This window comes from Neoarius graeffei, chromosome 23, assembly GCF_027579695.1.
Source record: "Neoarius graeffei isolate fNeoGra1 chromosome 23, fNeoGra1.pri, whole genome shotgun sequence".
In the NCBI taxonomy this organism is placed as follows: Eukaryota; Metazoa; Chordata; class Actinopteri; order Siluriformes; family Ariidae; genus Neoarius; species Neoarius graeffei.
In genome coordinates, this window is record NC_083591.1 from 48757794 (window position 1) to 48771670 (window position 13877).

Genomic DNA, 13877 nt, shown 5'->3' on the forward strand with positions numbered 1-13877 from the left:
GTGTGTGTGTGTGTGTATTTGGGGGGTTATATTGACAGTATACATCATGTGTATGACAGATCCAATCCTCTAAAGCAAATTAGCATTTGTTTACAAGTAGCGTGATAGCATACAAACTATATTTCAAATGTGACCGCGACGGCACTGCATTACTACAGCACATCTTCCACTGAACTGCTCCACTTCCATGTTGGCTATAATACCTCAATCATGTCAACCATCTAAAGTGTGGGGGAGAGACAGACGAGAGAACACTTTCCCAAATCTGCCATGTTAGAATAATTTGTCTGAGGCTCTGCGTTTAGACACATGAGGTCATTTGAAGGACAAGCGGCGCCATCGAGTTTGAAACGAGGCCAAGCAAGCCGTCCTCTCACCTTGAGAGCTTCGAGAAAGCATGATCTAATTAACCCGATGCTCTCTTGCTATTATACAGACCAACGTTAAGTTCGTCTGAACTCCCCAAGGCAAGGTCGAGTCTATAGAACACTAGAGCTGATAAACTCATGAAGCAGGCATTTCAGAAAGCTCTAGTCGATGCTGACAGCAAACATGGCTGACTTGGCTTTTCCGAGCAAATCCCATGACCTTTTGGTGGTGCTCTGTGAAAAAAATAAAATAAAATGTTTGGTGCGAGTCTCCCCCACCCCCACCCATTCATACCGCAGGTCTTCTGGAGGAGCTTAATTAAGTGCTACAGCACAGTTAAAAACAGATCTGAGAAATGAAACTCGTGTCAAATGCAAAGTGGAAATGGCATACCTGTGAATATTTTATAAATACATCACACTTTGCTTCAGGGCCAAGAGTTCAATCGTGTGGAAAAAAGGGATGTAATGTGACCTGAATCTTGTTGGATTCTTGTTGTAAGGAGCTGGAGAGATGATTATTGGGCATCTGGCACAGCTTACCTTTCTCTGTGGGACGGAAACATCCTTACTGGACAGATGAGGACCTTTTTCTGCAATTGTAAAAAAAAGAGCCATGATTAAGAAAAAAAAAAGGCATTATACACAATTTGAAAATGTAGTGTGATTGCTTTGAGCGTTTGTGGAAAACAGGATTGCTCATATCATCACTTTGAAATACGTCATATTGTCACGTTGTATAATTCACTCAAGAGCCCTTAAGCCAACAGCTACCATTTAACACATGCTTATAACCCCATCCCCTCTTTATGACACAATTACACACACTCATTGTGTGTCCACCAATGTAATTAAGACATAATAAAGACCGACTACATTACTCATTAAAAACAAGGTACGATATAGTCATTCAAAAGAAAAAACATCCCCGAGTGCACCTTTATCCTAAAACCAATATTCAGAAGCCTGTTATGCTGGGATTTAACTACATGATGGACACCATGTCAGATTAAGCAATCACAGTGCCATCAATTCTTGCCATGTGTTGGTTGGAAGACTGGCAACTCTATATGTTCCTGGCAGGGCTTTGAACCAGAATTTTTTTTCCTATTGGTTCGTTCCGAACAGAAACGGAATTTTAACGTTTCCGGTTTTGGGTTCCACCATTAAATAGACATTCCTGAACCAGTTAGAACAAAAAAAAATTTCGTTCCTGGAACGGTTAATTACGTTCCCTGTCAGCTGTTTAACAAACGGCTATAAAATTATGTCTCGGTCTCATCCAGCTTAAGCCAAATGTAGGCTAATTCTATTACAACCTTCATTAAATAAGACAAGAAATAATTCAAAACAATTATTATTTCAAATGTTGACGATTTGGATTCTCAGTATGTCTTCCCATCTACACAAACAGAAAAAGGGCCAAAAATGAAAGATAATTCGTTTAGTGCGTTACCAAAGGCTAGTCAGGCCCTATGCATTGATAGGCTAACAGAGGTTAACGTCATTTAATGTTCGCGAGCCTCTCATTAACGTGAACAAATATATTGATATCGTGTTTGAAATTGACGTTTTTGAATAACGATAGACTGCAATATTTACCTCTTATTTAAGATGTGGAGACGTGATAGTAGTCCACCCTCCCGCTCTCTCCATTCAGTCAGCGAACGTCACACAGGACGTGAACCCCAGCGGGTCATAGAAACTTGCGCAGGAGAAGAATGACTTTATTTGTAGGCTACGGAAACTTTGAGGAACGAAATAAAAACCGGTATTAACCGGTTACCATTATTTTTAATAAGCGTTTCTGTTCCGGAACATAAAAAATAATAAAGTTTCTGGTTTTGTTTCTGTTCCATGTGAAATAGAAAAAGTTCCCGGTTTTCGTTTTCGTTCCTTGAACCGGTTCAAAGCCCTGGTTCCTGGTGCCCTATGTCTGGTCAGAGTCTCATCACATCGCTCATGTGGAGGACGGCCCCATATGGACAGTTGAAAGTCACACTTGGAAGACGCTCTGGACTCTTACAGTAATGCTTTTATGGCTGAGGACTACAGTTGACTTGCCAACATTAGGACTGCAGTTGTCATGAACAGTTTTGCACTCAAGTTTCCATCAATGACGAGTTATCAACAAAAACAGTTAAAACTGTTAATGTTATCGTCATGTCTGTTGTTGCCCAAATGAGGATGGGTTCCCTTTTGAGTCTGGTTCCTCTTGAGGTTTCTTCCTCATGTCGTCTGAGGGAGTTTTTCCTTGCCACCATCACCACAGGCTTGCTCATTGGGGATAGATTAGGCATAAAATTAGCTCATGTTTTAAGTCATTCAAATTTTGTAAAGCTGCTTTGCGACAATATTGTTAAAAGCGCTGTACAAATAAACTTGACTTTTAACCCACCCAATCATTGTTCACATGTTGTCCAGGAGGAGGGTCAAGAAATTGTCAATCATGGCTACAGAAGGAACATCAAGAAACGTTGCCGGAGTTGACAAACTTGGCAAGAAACACCCCCCCCCAAAAATAATCTGAAATGCTAGACCTTCTTCCCAGGGCGTCACAGATGCCACATCTCTGTTCTTCACTTACAAGTCCTGTTTATCATTCCCTACGTTCGTATTAAGGCCCGATGCTGGAAATTTGTCAGCCATGACAATATTGTGGCAAAAATCGGTCTGTATTTGTGTAGCCTGATCCCAGCATTCACCATTCTTCAGAATAATCTCACCTAGATTATTCACTGTACTGAAGAACTGTTGCTGTAATCAAACCCTGTGGAGTCATCATCCCAAGACTCTGAACATCCTTTCAACACACTTAGTACGCTGTACTCTGTAGAACAGTAATGATTCGGCAGGAGTCTGGTTCTTCTCAAGGTTTCTTCATGGTAATTTCAGGGAGCTTTTCCACCACCACCACCAGCAGTCTTGTCTCATTAGGGAGACGAATTTACCATAAAGCTGCCTTGTGGCAATGTTTACTGCTCACTGAATTGCACTTGGTTGACACGGTGGTGTAACGGTTAGTGCTGCTGCCTCACAGCCAGCAGGTTCCAGGTTCAAACCCATCAACCAGTGCAGTTTTGTGTGGAGTTCTCATGTTCTCCTTATACCTGTTTGGGTTTCCTTAGACAGTCCAAAGACATGGAGTTTAAAATTGATTGGCTGCTCCAAGTTGCCCATAGCTGTGAATAGTCTTCTTTTGGCTATACGTTCAGGGTCGCCACAACAGATCAGTTCCACATATTTGATCTGGTACAGGTTTCACACCAGATGCCCTTCCATGCCCTTGGGACCAGCGCTAAATATGCACTGTCTTGTACAACCCCAGTGGCTGGGTATTTAACCTAATCTGCATGTTGGGAAAACCGACGCAGACATGGATAGAACATGCAACCTCTACACAGAAAGGCCCCTGGCAGCCATGAAGTTCGAACCCGGAACCTTCTTGCTGTGAGGTGACAGTGCTAACTACACCACCGTGCTGCTGTCTGTCTTTCCGTGATATATAGTCTATCACACCTCTCGCCCAATTTCAGCTGGGATTGACTCCAGCATACCCACAATGGATACGGGATCTAGAGAATGAATTAATTCTTTTTTTTATTGATTCCCATAGAAAGCACACTTCAAGTCAACAAGTGTCAGCCAAAGTGCTGAATGAAAATTTTTTTGAATAAAACTGGTTCAATACAAATACAGTCATGTTAGAGATCAATACATAGAGTGTGAAATGTAACACTGTCAGACTAAAGAACTCTTTCTTTCCCACCGCCATCATACTCCTGAACAGCTGACAGGAGTCTATAACCATGGACTACCTCCCTGTAAACAGTCCTTGACTGTTTGCATCCGTTTGCACATTACTGCCCTTTTTGCTGCTGTTCCGTGACTGTTTACATCTGATTACATTGTTTGCACATTACTGCCATTTTGCTGCTGTTCCCTTGACATTGTTTGCTCATTACTGCCTTTTTGCTGCTGTTCCCTTGACTGTTTACGCATATTTGCTCATTACTGCCCTTTTTGCTGCTGTTCCTTCACTATTTACATTGTTTGCACATATTTGCACATTACTGCCCTTTTGCTGCTGTTCCTTGACTGTTTACATCATTTGCATATTACTGCCCCTCTTGCTGCTGTTCCTTGACTGTTTACATTGTTTGCACATTACTGCCCTTTTTGCTGCTGTTCCTTGACTGTTTACATCGTTTGCACATTACTGCCATTTTGCTGCTGTTACTTGACTGTTTACATCATTTGCACATTACTGCCCCTCTTGCTGCTGTTCCCTTGACTGGTTACATTGTTTGCACATTACTGCCATTTTGCTGCTGTTCCTTGACTGTTTACATCATTTGCACATTACTGCCCCTCTTGCTGCTGTTACGTGACCGTTTACATTGTTTGCACATTACTGCCTTTTTGCTGCTGTTCCCTTGACTGTTTACATTGTTTGCACATTACTGCCCCTCTTGCTGCTGTTCCCTTGACTGGTTACACTGTTTGCACATATTTGCACATTACTGCCTTTTTGCTGCTGTTCCCTTGACTGTTTACATTGTTTGCACATTACTGCCCCTCTTGCTGCTGTTCCCTTGACTGGTTACACTGTTTGCACATATTTGCACATTACTGCCTTTTTGCTGCTGTTCCCTTGACTGTTTACATTGTTTGCACATTACTGCCCCTCTTGCTGCTGTTCCCTTGACTGGTTACACTGTTTGCACATATTTGCACATTACTGCCCTTTTTGCTGCTGTTCCCTTGACTGGTTACATAGCATATTACTGCCCTTTTTGCTGCTGTTCCCTTGACATTGTTTGCACATTACTGCCATTTTGCTGCTGTTACTTGACTGTTTACATCATTTGCACATTACTGCCCCTCTTGCTGCTGTTCCCTTGACTGGTTACATTGTTTGCACATTACTGCCTTTTTGCTGCTGTTCCCTTGACTGTTTACATTGTTTGCACATTACTGCCCCTCTTGCTGCTGTTCCCTTGACTGGTTACACTGTTTGCACATATTTGCACATTACTGCCCTTTTTGCTGCTGTTCCCTTGACTGGTTACATAGCATATTACTGCCCTTTTTGCTGCTGTTCCCTTGACATTGTTTGCACATTACTGCCATTTTGCTGCTGTTACTTGACTGTTTACATCATTTGCACATTACTGCCCCTCTTGCTGCTGTTCCCTTGACTGGTTACATTGTTTGCACATTACTGCCTTTTTGCTGCTGTTCCCTTGACTGTTTACATTGTTTGCACATTACTGCCCCTCTTGCTGCTGTTCCCTTGACTGGTTACACTGTTTGCACATATTTGCACATTACTGCCCTTTTTGCTGCTGTTCCCTTGACTGGTTACATAGCATATTACTGCCCTTTTTGCTGCTGTTCCCTTGACATTGTTTGCACATTACTGCCATTTTGCTGCTGTTACTTGACTGTTTACATCATTTGCACATTACTGCCCCTCTTGCTGCTGTTCCCTTGACTGGTTACATTGTTTGCACATTACTGCCTTTTTGCTGCTGTTCCTTGACTGTTTACATCATTTGCACATTACTGCCCCTCTTGCTGCTGTTACGTGACCATTTACATTGTTTGCACATTACTGCCCTTTTTGCTGCTGTTCCCTTGACTGTTTACATTGTTTGCACATATTTGCACATTACTGCCCTTTTTGCTGCTGTTCCTTGACTGTTTACATTGTTTGCACATTACCGCCCCTCTTGCTGCTGTTCCCTTGACTGGTTACACTGTTTGCACATATTTGCACATTACTGCCCATTTTGCTGCTGTTCCCTTGACTGGTTACATTGTTTGCACATTACTGCCCTTTTTGCTGCTGTTCCCTTGACTGTTTACATTGTTTGCACATTACTGCCCCTCTTGCTGCTGTTCCCTTGACTGGTTACACTGTTTGCACATATTTGCACATTACTGCCCATTTTGCTGCTGTTCCCTTGACTGGTTACATTGTTTGCACATTACTGCCCTTTTTGCTGCTGTTCCCTTGACTGGTTACATTGTTTGCACATATTTGCACATTACTGCCCATTTCGCTGCTGTTCCCTTGACTGGTTACACTGTTTGCACATTACCGCCCGTCTGCTGCTACGTTGCCTTATTTTTGCATTGCACTACATTTACCTTTATTTTGTACCATCCTGGGCGTTTGTTTGTATTTTGCTGCTTTTGCTTTTCTTTTTGCACTAGATTGCCTTTACTTTGTATTACTTCTTCCGCCTATTTATTTATTTCTAATTGGCATTCATGATGGACAGCAAACTAAGAATTTCATTGTGCAAGAAGACCCGTCCTTACTGTGCATATGACAATAAACACTTTGAACTTGAGGCAGGTTTGTTCCATAACCTGATAAAAAAATATATATATCACGATATGGTTAATAAGTGATATATTGTGCATCCTTAATGCATAAGGTCTCTCAGGTTACACACACACACAGGTGTGTTGGTGAGAGGAATACTGTAGAGACTGTAAATACTGTACAGCAACAAGAAGTTGTTGGAACACATCTGCCTAGATACAGCTTTCCTACACACACACACAGTACACACACACTGAATACACACTTCACTCACCCCATTTCGTTGTTAATGTAAAAAAGACAGGAACTAACAGTCTCTCATTGCTCCCTTCTCACGGAGGGAACTGCAGAAACCGCAGAGACTCCTGAATCCCGGGAGTCGAATCCGGACGCGTCCCAATTAGCAGCCGGAATTACCGCGAGACGAAGGGAAAGCCTGCTCGCGCCAGCTCCAAACGAGACTTTAAACTAAAACCGTTAAACCTCGACCGCAAACACGGGACAGATGGAGACTGACCATCCTGAACGGAGTTTTCTGTCCGGTTTCCCCTCCCGGCGCACTCCTGCCTGCTTTCTTTCTTTCTTTGGCTGCACTTCAGTAACCTTGCGGACAGCAGCAAAACTCACTCTCTCAGCGCGCACGCGCCTCGCTCGCGCGCAAAAACTCCTCACTCACGAGCGCCAGAACTCGTTAAACAAGAAGGCGTCGGTTTGAGCTCGCGCTTTCCGTCGCCGAGGCGAACCCGAGCCGCCGCTGGACAACACAGCACCGGTGTCACGCGCCGCCGCCGGACTCTCTGGGCTTTTTAAAAGGTGCTCGCGTGCGCCACCTGCTGCCGTCAAGGGCGCGAGCCCAGGCAGCACGAGGACACGCGACCGGGCTGCGTCCCAAATCTCGCCCTAGACAATAAACATACTGTACTAACCTTCTCAATATACACTCACACACTTGACCTTGCACATTAAAAACTACCTGTAGGCTGCACCTGCAAATTCATGCATCTATCTAATCAGCCAATCATGTAGCAGCAGCGCATAAACATCATCCAGATACAGGTCAGGTCATGTTCATGTCCCGATCAAACATCAGAATGTAGAACTCATGATGTCACTTTGAGTGTGGCCAGGTTCCAGAAATCTGAGGAACTGGTGATATTCTGCGATTTTCAAATACAAAGAGTCTGTCGAGTTGACGTAGAATGGTGCAGCAGCGCATAAACATCATCCAGATACAGGTCAGGTCATGTTCATGTCTCGATCAAACATCAGAATGTAGAACTCATGATGTGACTTTGAGTGTGGCCGGGTTTGAGAAATCTGAGGAACTGGTGATATTCTGGGATTTTCAAATACAAAGAGTCTGTCAAGTTGATGTAGAATGGTGCAGCAGCGCATAAAGATCATCCAGATACAGGTCAGGTCATGTTCATGTCCCGATCAAACATCAGAATGTAGAACTCATGATGTCACTTTGAGTGTGGCCGGGTTCCAGAAATCTGAGGAACTGGTGATATTCTGCGATTTTCAAATACAAAGAGTCTGTCGAGTTGATGTAGAATGGTGCAGCAGCGCATAAACATCATCCAGATACAGGTCAGGTCATGTTCATGTCCCGATCAAACATCAGAATGTAGAACTCATGATGTGACTGAGTGTGGCCAGGTTTGAGAAATCTGAGGAACTGGTGATATTCTGGGATTTTCAAATACAAAGAGTCTGTCGAGTTGATGTAGAATGGTGCAGCAGCGCATAAACATCATCCAGATACAGGTCAGGTCATGTTCATGTCCCGATCAAACATCAGAATGTAGAACTCATGATGTGACTGAGTGTGGCCGGGTTCCAGAAATCTGAGGAACTGGTGATATTCTGCGATTTTCAAATACAAAGAGTCTGTTGAGTTGATGTAGAATGGTGCAGCAGCGCATAAACATCATCCAGATACAGGTCAGGTCATGTTCATGTCCCGATCAAACATCAGAATGTAGAACTCATGATGTCACTTTGAGTGTGGCCAGGTTCCAGAAATCTGAGGAACTGGTGATATTCTGCGATTTTCAAATACAAAGAGTCTGTCGAGTTGACGTAGAATGGTGCAGCAGCGCATAAACATCATCCAGATACAGGTCAGGTCATGTTCATGTCTCGATCAAACATCAGAATGTAGAACTCATGATGTGACTGAGTGTGGCCGGGTTTGAGAAATCTGAGGAACTGGTGATATTCTGCGATTTTCAAATACAAAGAGTCTGTCGAGTTGACGTAGAATGGTGCAGCAGCGCATAAACATCATCCAGATACAGGTCAGGTCATGTTCATGTCCCGATCAAACATCAGAATGTAGAACTCATGATGTGACTTTGAGTGTGGCCGGGTTCCAGAAATCTGAGGAACTGGTGATATTCTGCGATTTTCAAATACAAAGAGTCTGTCGAGTTGACGTAGAATGGTGCAGCAGCGCATAAACATCATCCAGATACAGGTCAGGTCATGTTCATGTCCCGATCAAACATCAGAATGTAGAACTCATGATGTCACTTTGAGTGTGGCCAGGTTCCAGAAATCTGAGGAACTGGTGATATTCTGGGATTTTCAAATACAAGAGTCTGTCGAGTTGACGTAGAATGGTGCAGCAGCGCATAAACATCATCCAGATACAGGTCAGGTCATGTTCATGTCTCGATCAAACATCAGAATGTAGAACTCATGATGTGACTGAGTGTGGCCGGGTTTGAGAAATCTGAGGAACTGGTGATATTCTGGGATTTTCAAATACAAGAGTCTGTCGAGTTGACGTAGAATGGTGCAGCAGCGCATAAACATCATCCAGATACAGGTCAGGTCATGTTCATGTCCCGATCAAACATCAGAATGTAGAACTCATGATGTGACTTTGAGTGTGGCCGGGTTCCAGAAATCTGAGGAACTGGTGATATTCTGCGATTTTCAAATACAAAGAGTCTGTCGAGTTGACGTAGAATGGTGCAGCAGCGCATAAACATCATCCAGATACAGGTCAGGTCATGTTCATGTCTCGATCAAACATCAGAATGTAGAACTCATGATGTGACTGAGTGTGGCCGGGTTTGAGAAATCTGAGGAACTGGTGATATTCTGCGATTTTCAAATACAAAGAGTCTGTCGAGTTGACGTAGAATGGTGCAGCAGCGCATAAACATCATCCAGATACAGGTCAGGTCATGTTCATGTCCCGATCAAACATCAGAATGTAGAACTCATGATGTGACTTTGAGTGTGGCCGGGTTCCAGAAATCTGAGGAACTGGTGATATTCTGGGATTTTCAAATACAAGAGTCTGTCGAGTTGACGTAGAATGGTGCAGCAGCGCATAAACATCATCCAGATACAGGTCAGGTCATGTTCATGTCCCGATCAAACATCAGAATGTAGAACTCATGATGTGACTTTGAGTGTGGCCGGGTTTGAGAAATCTAAGGAACTGGTGATATTCTGGGATTTTCAAATACAAAGAGTCTGTCGAGTTGACGTAGAATGGTGCAGCAGCGCATAAACATCATCCAGATACAGGTCAGGTCATGTTCATGTCCCGATCAAACATCAGAATGTAGAACTCATGATGTGACTTTGAGTGTGGCCGGGTTCCAGAAATCTGAGGAACTGGTGATATTCTGGGATTTTCAAATACAAAGAGTCTGTTGAGTTGACGTAGAATGGTGCAGCAGCGCATAAACATCATCCAGATACAGGTCAGGTCATGTTCATGTCCCAATCAAACATCAGAATGTAGAACTCATGATGTGACTGAGTGTGGCCGGGTTCCAGAAATCTGAGGAACTGGTGATATTCTGCGATTTTCAAATACAAAGAGTCTGTCGAGTTGACGTAGAATGGTGAAGCAGCGCATAAACATCATCCAGAAACAGATCAGGTCATGTTCATGTCCCGATCAAACATCAGAATGTAGAACTCATGATGTGACTTTGAGTGTGGCCGGGTTTCAGAAATCTAAGGAACTGGTGATATTCTGGGATTTTCAAATACAAAGAGTCCGTAGAGTTGATGTAGAATGGTGCAGCAGCGCATAAACATCATCCAGATACAGATCAGGTCATGTTCATGTCCCGATCAAACATGAGAATGTAGAACTCATGATGTGACTTTGAGTGTGGCCGGGTTTGAGAAATCTGAGGAACTGGTGATATTCTGGGACTTTCAAATACAAAGAGTCTGTTGAGTTGACATAGAATGGTGCAACAGCGCATAAACATCATCCAGATACAGGTCAGGTCATGTTCATGTCCCGATCAAACATCAGAATGTAGAACTCATGATGTGACTTTGAGTGTGGCCGAGTTCCAGAAATCTGAGGAACTGGTGATATTCTGGGATTTTCAAATACAAAGAGTCTGTTGAGTTGACGTAGAATGATGCAGCAGCGCATAAACATCATCCAGATACAGGTCAGGTCATGTTCATGTCCCGATCAAACATCAGAATGTAGAACTCATGATGTCACTTTGAGTGTGGCCAGGTTCCAGAAATCTGAGGAACTGGTGATATTCTGCGATTTTCAAATACAAAAAGTCTGTCGAGTTGATGTAGAATGGTGCAGCAGCGCATAAACATCATCCAGATACAGGTCAGGTCATGTTCATGTCCCGATCAAACATCAGAATGTAGAACTCATGATGTGACTTTGAGTGTGGCCAGGTTCCAGAAATCTGAGGAACTGTTGATATTCTGGGATTTTCAAATACAAGAGTCTGTCGAGTTGACGTAGAATGGTGCAGCAGCGCATAAACATCATCCAGATACAGGTCAGGTCATGTTCATGTCCCGATCAAACATCAGAATGTAGAACTCATGATGTGACTTTGAGTGTGGCCGGGTTTGAGAAATCTAAGGAACTGGTGATATTCTGGGATTTTCAAATACAAAGAGTCTGTCGAGTTGACGTAGAATGGTGCAGCAGCGCATAAACATCATCCAGATACAGGTCAGGTCATGTTCATGTCCCGATCAAACATCAGAATGTAGAACTCATGATGTCACTTTGAGTGTGGCCAGGTTCCAGAAATCTGAGGAACTGGTGATATTCTGCGATTTTCAAATACAAAGAGTCTGTCGAGTTGACGTAGAATGGTGCAGCAGCGCATAAACATCATCCAGATACAGGTCAGGTCATGTTCATGTCTCGATCAAACATCAGAATGTAGAACTCATGATGTGACTTTGAGTGTGGCCAGGTTCCAGAAATCTGAGGAACTGGTGATATTCTGGGATTTTCAAATACAAAGAGTCTGTCGAGTTGACGTAGAATGGTGCAGCAGCGCATAAACATCATCCAGATACAGATCAGGTCATGTTCATGTCCCGATCAAACATGAGAATGTAGAACTCATGATGTGACTTTGAGTGTGGCCAGGTTTGAGAAATCTGAGGAACTGGTGATATTCTAGGATTTTCAAATACAAAGAGTCTGTCGAGTTGACCTAGAATGGTGCAGCAGCGCATAAACATCATCCAGATACAGGTCAGGTCATGTTCATGTCCCGATCAAACATCAGAATGTAGAACTCATGATGTGACTTTGAGTGTGGCCGGGTTCCAGAAATCTGAGGAACTGGTGATATTCTGGGACTTTCAAATACAAAGAGTCTGTCGAGTTGACGTAGAATTGTGCAGCAGCGCATAAACATCATCCAGATACAGGTCAGGTCATGTTCATGTCCCGATCAAACATCAGAATGTAGAACTCATGATGTGACTGAGTGTGGCCAGGTTCCAGAAATCTGAGGAACTGGTGATATTCTGGGATTTTCAAATACAAAGAGTCTGTCGAGTTGACGTAGAATGGTGCAGCAGCGCATAAACATCATCCAGATACAGGTCATGTTCATGTCCCCATCAAACATCAGAATGTAGAACTCATGATGTGACTTTGAGTGTGGCCGGGTTTGAGAAATCTGAGGAACTGGTGATATTCTGGGATTTTCAAATACAAGAGTCTGTCGAGTTGACATAGAATGGTGCAGCAACACATAAACATCATCCAGATCAGGTCATGTTCTTCTCCCTATCAAACATCAGAATGCAGAAACAGTGTGAACTGATTATGTGACTGAGTGTGGCCAGGTTTGAGAAATCTGAGGAACTGGTGATATTCTGCGATTTTCAAATACAAGAGTCTGTCAAGTTGACATAGAATGCTGCAGCAGCGCATAAACATCCAGATACAGGTCAGGTCATGTTCATGTCCCTATAAAGTACAGTAAAGATACTCAAAAAGTGTACTTAAGTACAGTACTCAAGTAAATGTACTTTGTTACTGTCCACCTCTGCAAGTCCCTGGACACAATACCCCTTGTCATGCTCATTTTAGTGTTTATTAACCATTTACTCAAGGAACCTGTGCACTCGAGAGGATTCTACCATACCTGCTTTTTGTTTCTTGTAGGGAACAGAGTATAGCATAATTCTGGATACAAGGTTTTCCCACCATACAACATGGCTCATGGTGAAATTCAATACCACCATGGATAAATTTGGCATATGACATTATTTACTGACACAGTATTTATTATGTGGTTTTGGATGTGTCCTGCCCTCTAGTGTCCTCTTCATATCAATCCGACATTCATCAAGTAAGTAATAAAACACAAGGTCCTTGGGTTAAGGGAAAACTCCAAAATGTGCAGCGCAGAGGTACTCCAGGACAAGGATTGAAAAACAAGTCCTGAAGTATTGTATTCTTCTTCTACCACATCAAATTGACAATTAAAATTTTTATTAAATAAAGAATGACAACATCAGTTCACCGATAGTTATATTTAATGCTGGGGGAAGTTCACAAGACAAGTTAGTTCTTGTTATCACTTGCGTTATAGCAGCTATAAATAGTCATTCCTTCGGCAGCCTACGGTATGTATTTTTCTCTCAACGTTAAGAAAAAAAACCGCAGCTTGTCATTACTGAGAAACTGCAAAGAGAAAAGTCTGTCAGAGAAGTTACAGCTTTACTTCTTATTGTTACGAGCCGACGCACTTAAATAAAAAAAAAACAAAACTTTGCTCCACGGAAAATTTTTCACCATAACAATTACAAATTAAAAAAAAAAAAAAAAAAAATCCTTTGCGTGTATGCTGTTACTGTTGAAACGATAATGTATTAGAATGAGCATGTTAATATAA

At 42.7% G+C, this 13877-nt stretch overlaps 1 protein-coding gene across 1 annotated transcript in view; it reads right to left on the reverse strand.

Moving 5' to 3' along the window:
• LOC132871798 (homer protein homolog 3) overlaps window positions 1–7660 on the reverse strand; it is a 59469-nt gene extending 51809 nt beyond the window's left edge. Inside the window, exons 1-2 of the mRNA XM_060906309.1 lie at window positions 6980–7660; window positions 912–961 (exon numbers count right to left, since the gene is read on the reverse strand). Coding sequence (XP_060762292.1) covers window positions 912–934 — 23 coding nt within the window. The 5' untranslated portion in view covers window positions 935–961; window positions 6980–7660. The remainder of the gene's footprint in view (window positions 1–911; window positions 962–6979) is intronic.
• Between the last annotated feature and the right edge of the window lie 6217 nt (window positions 7661–13877).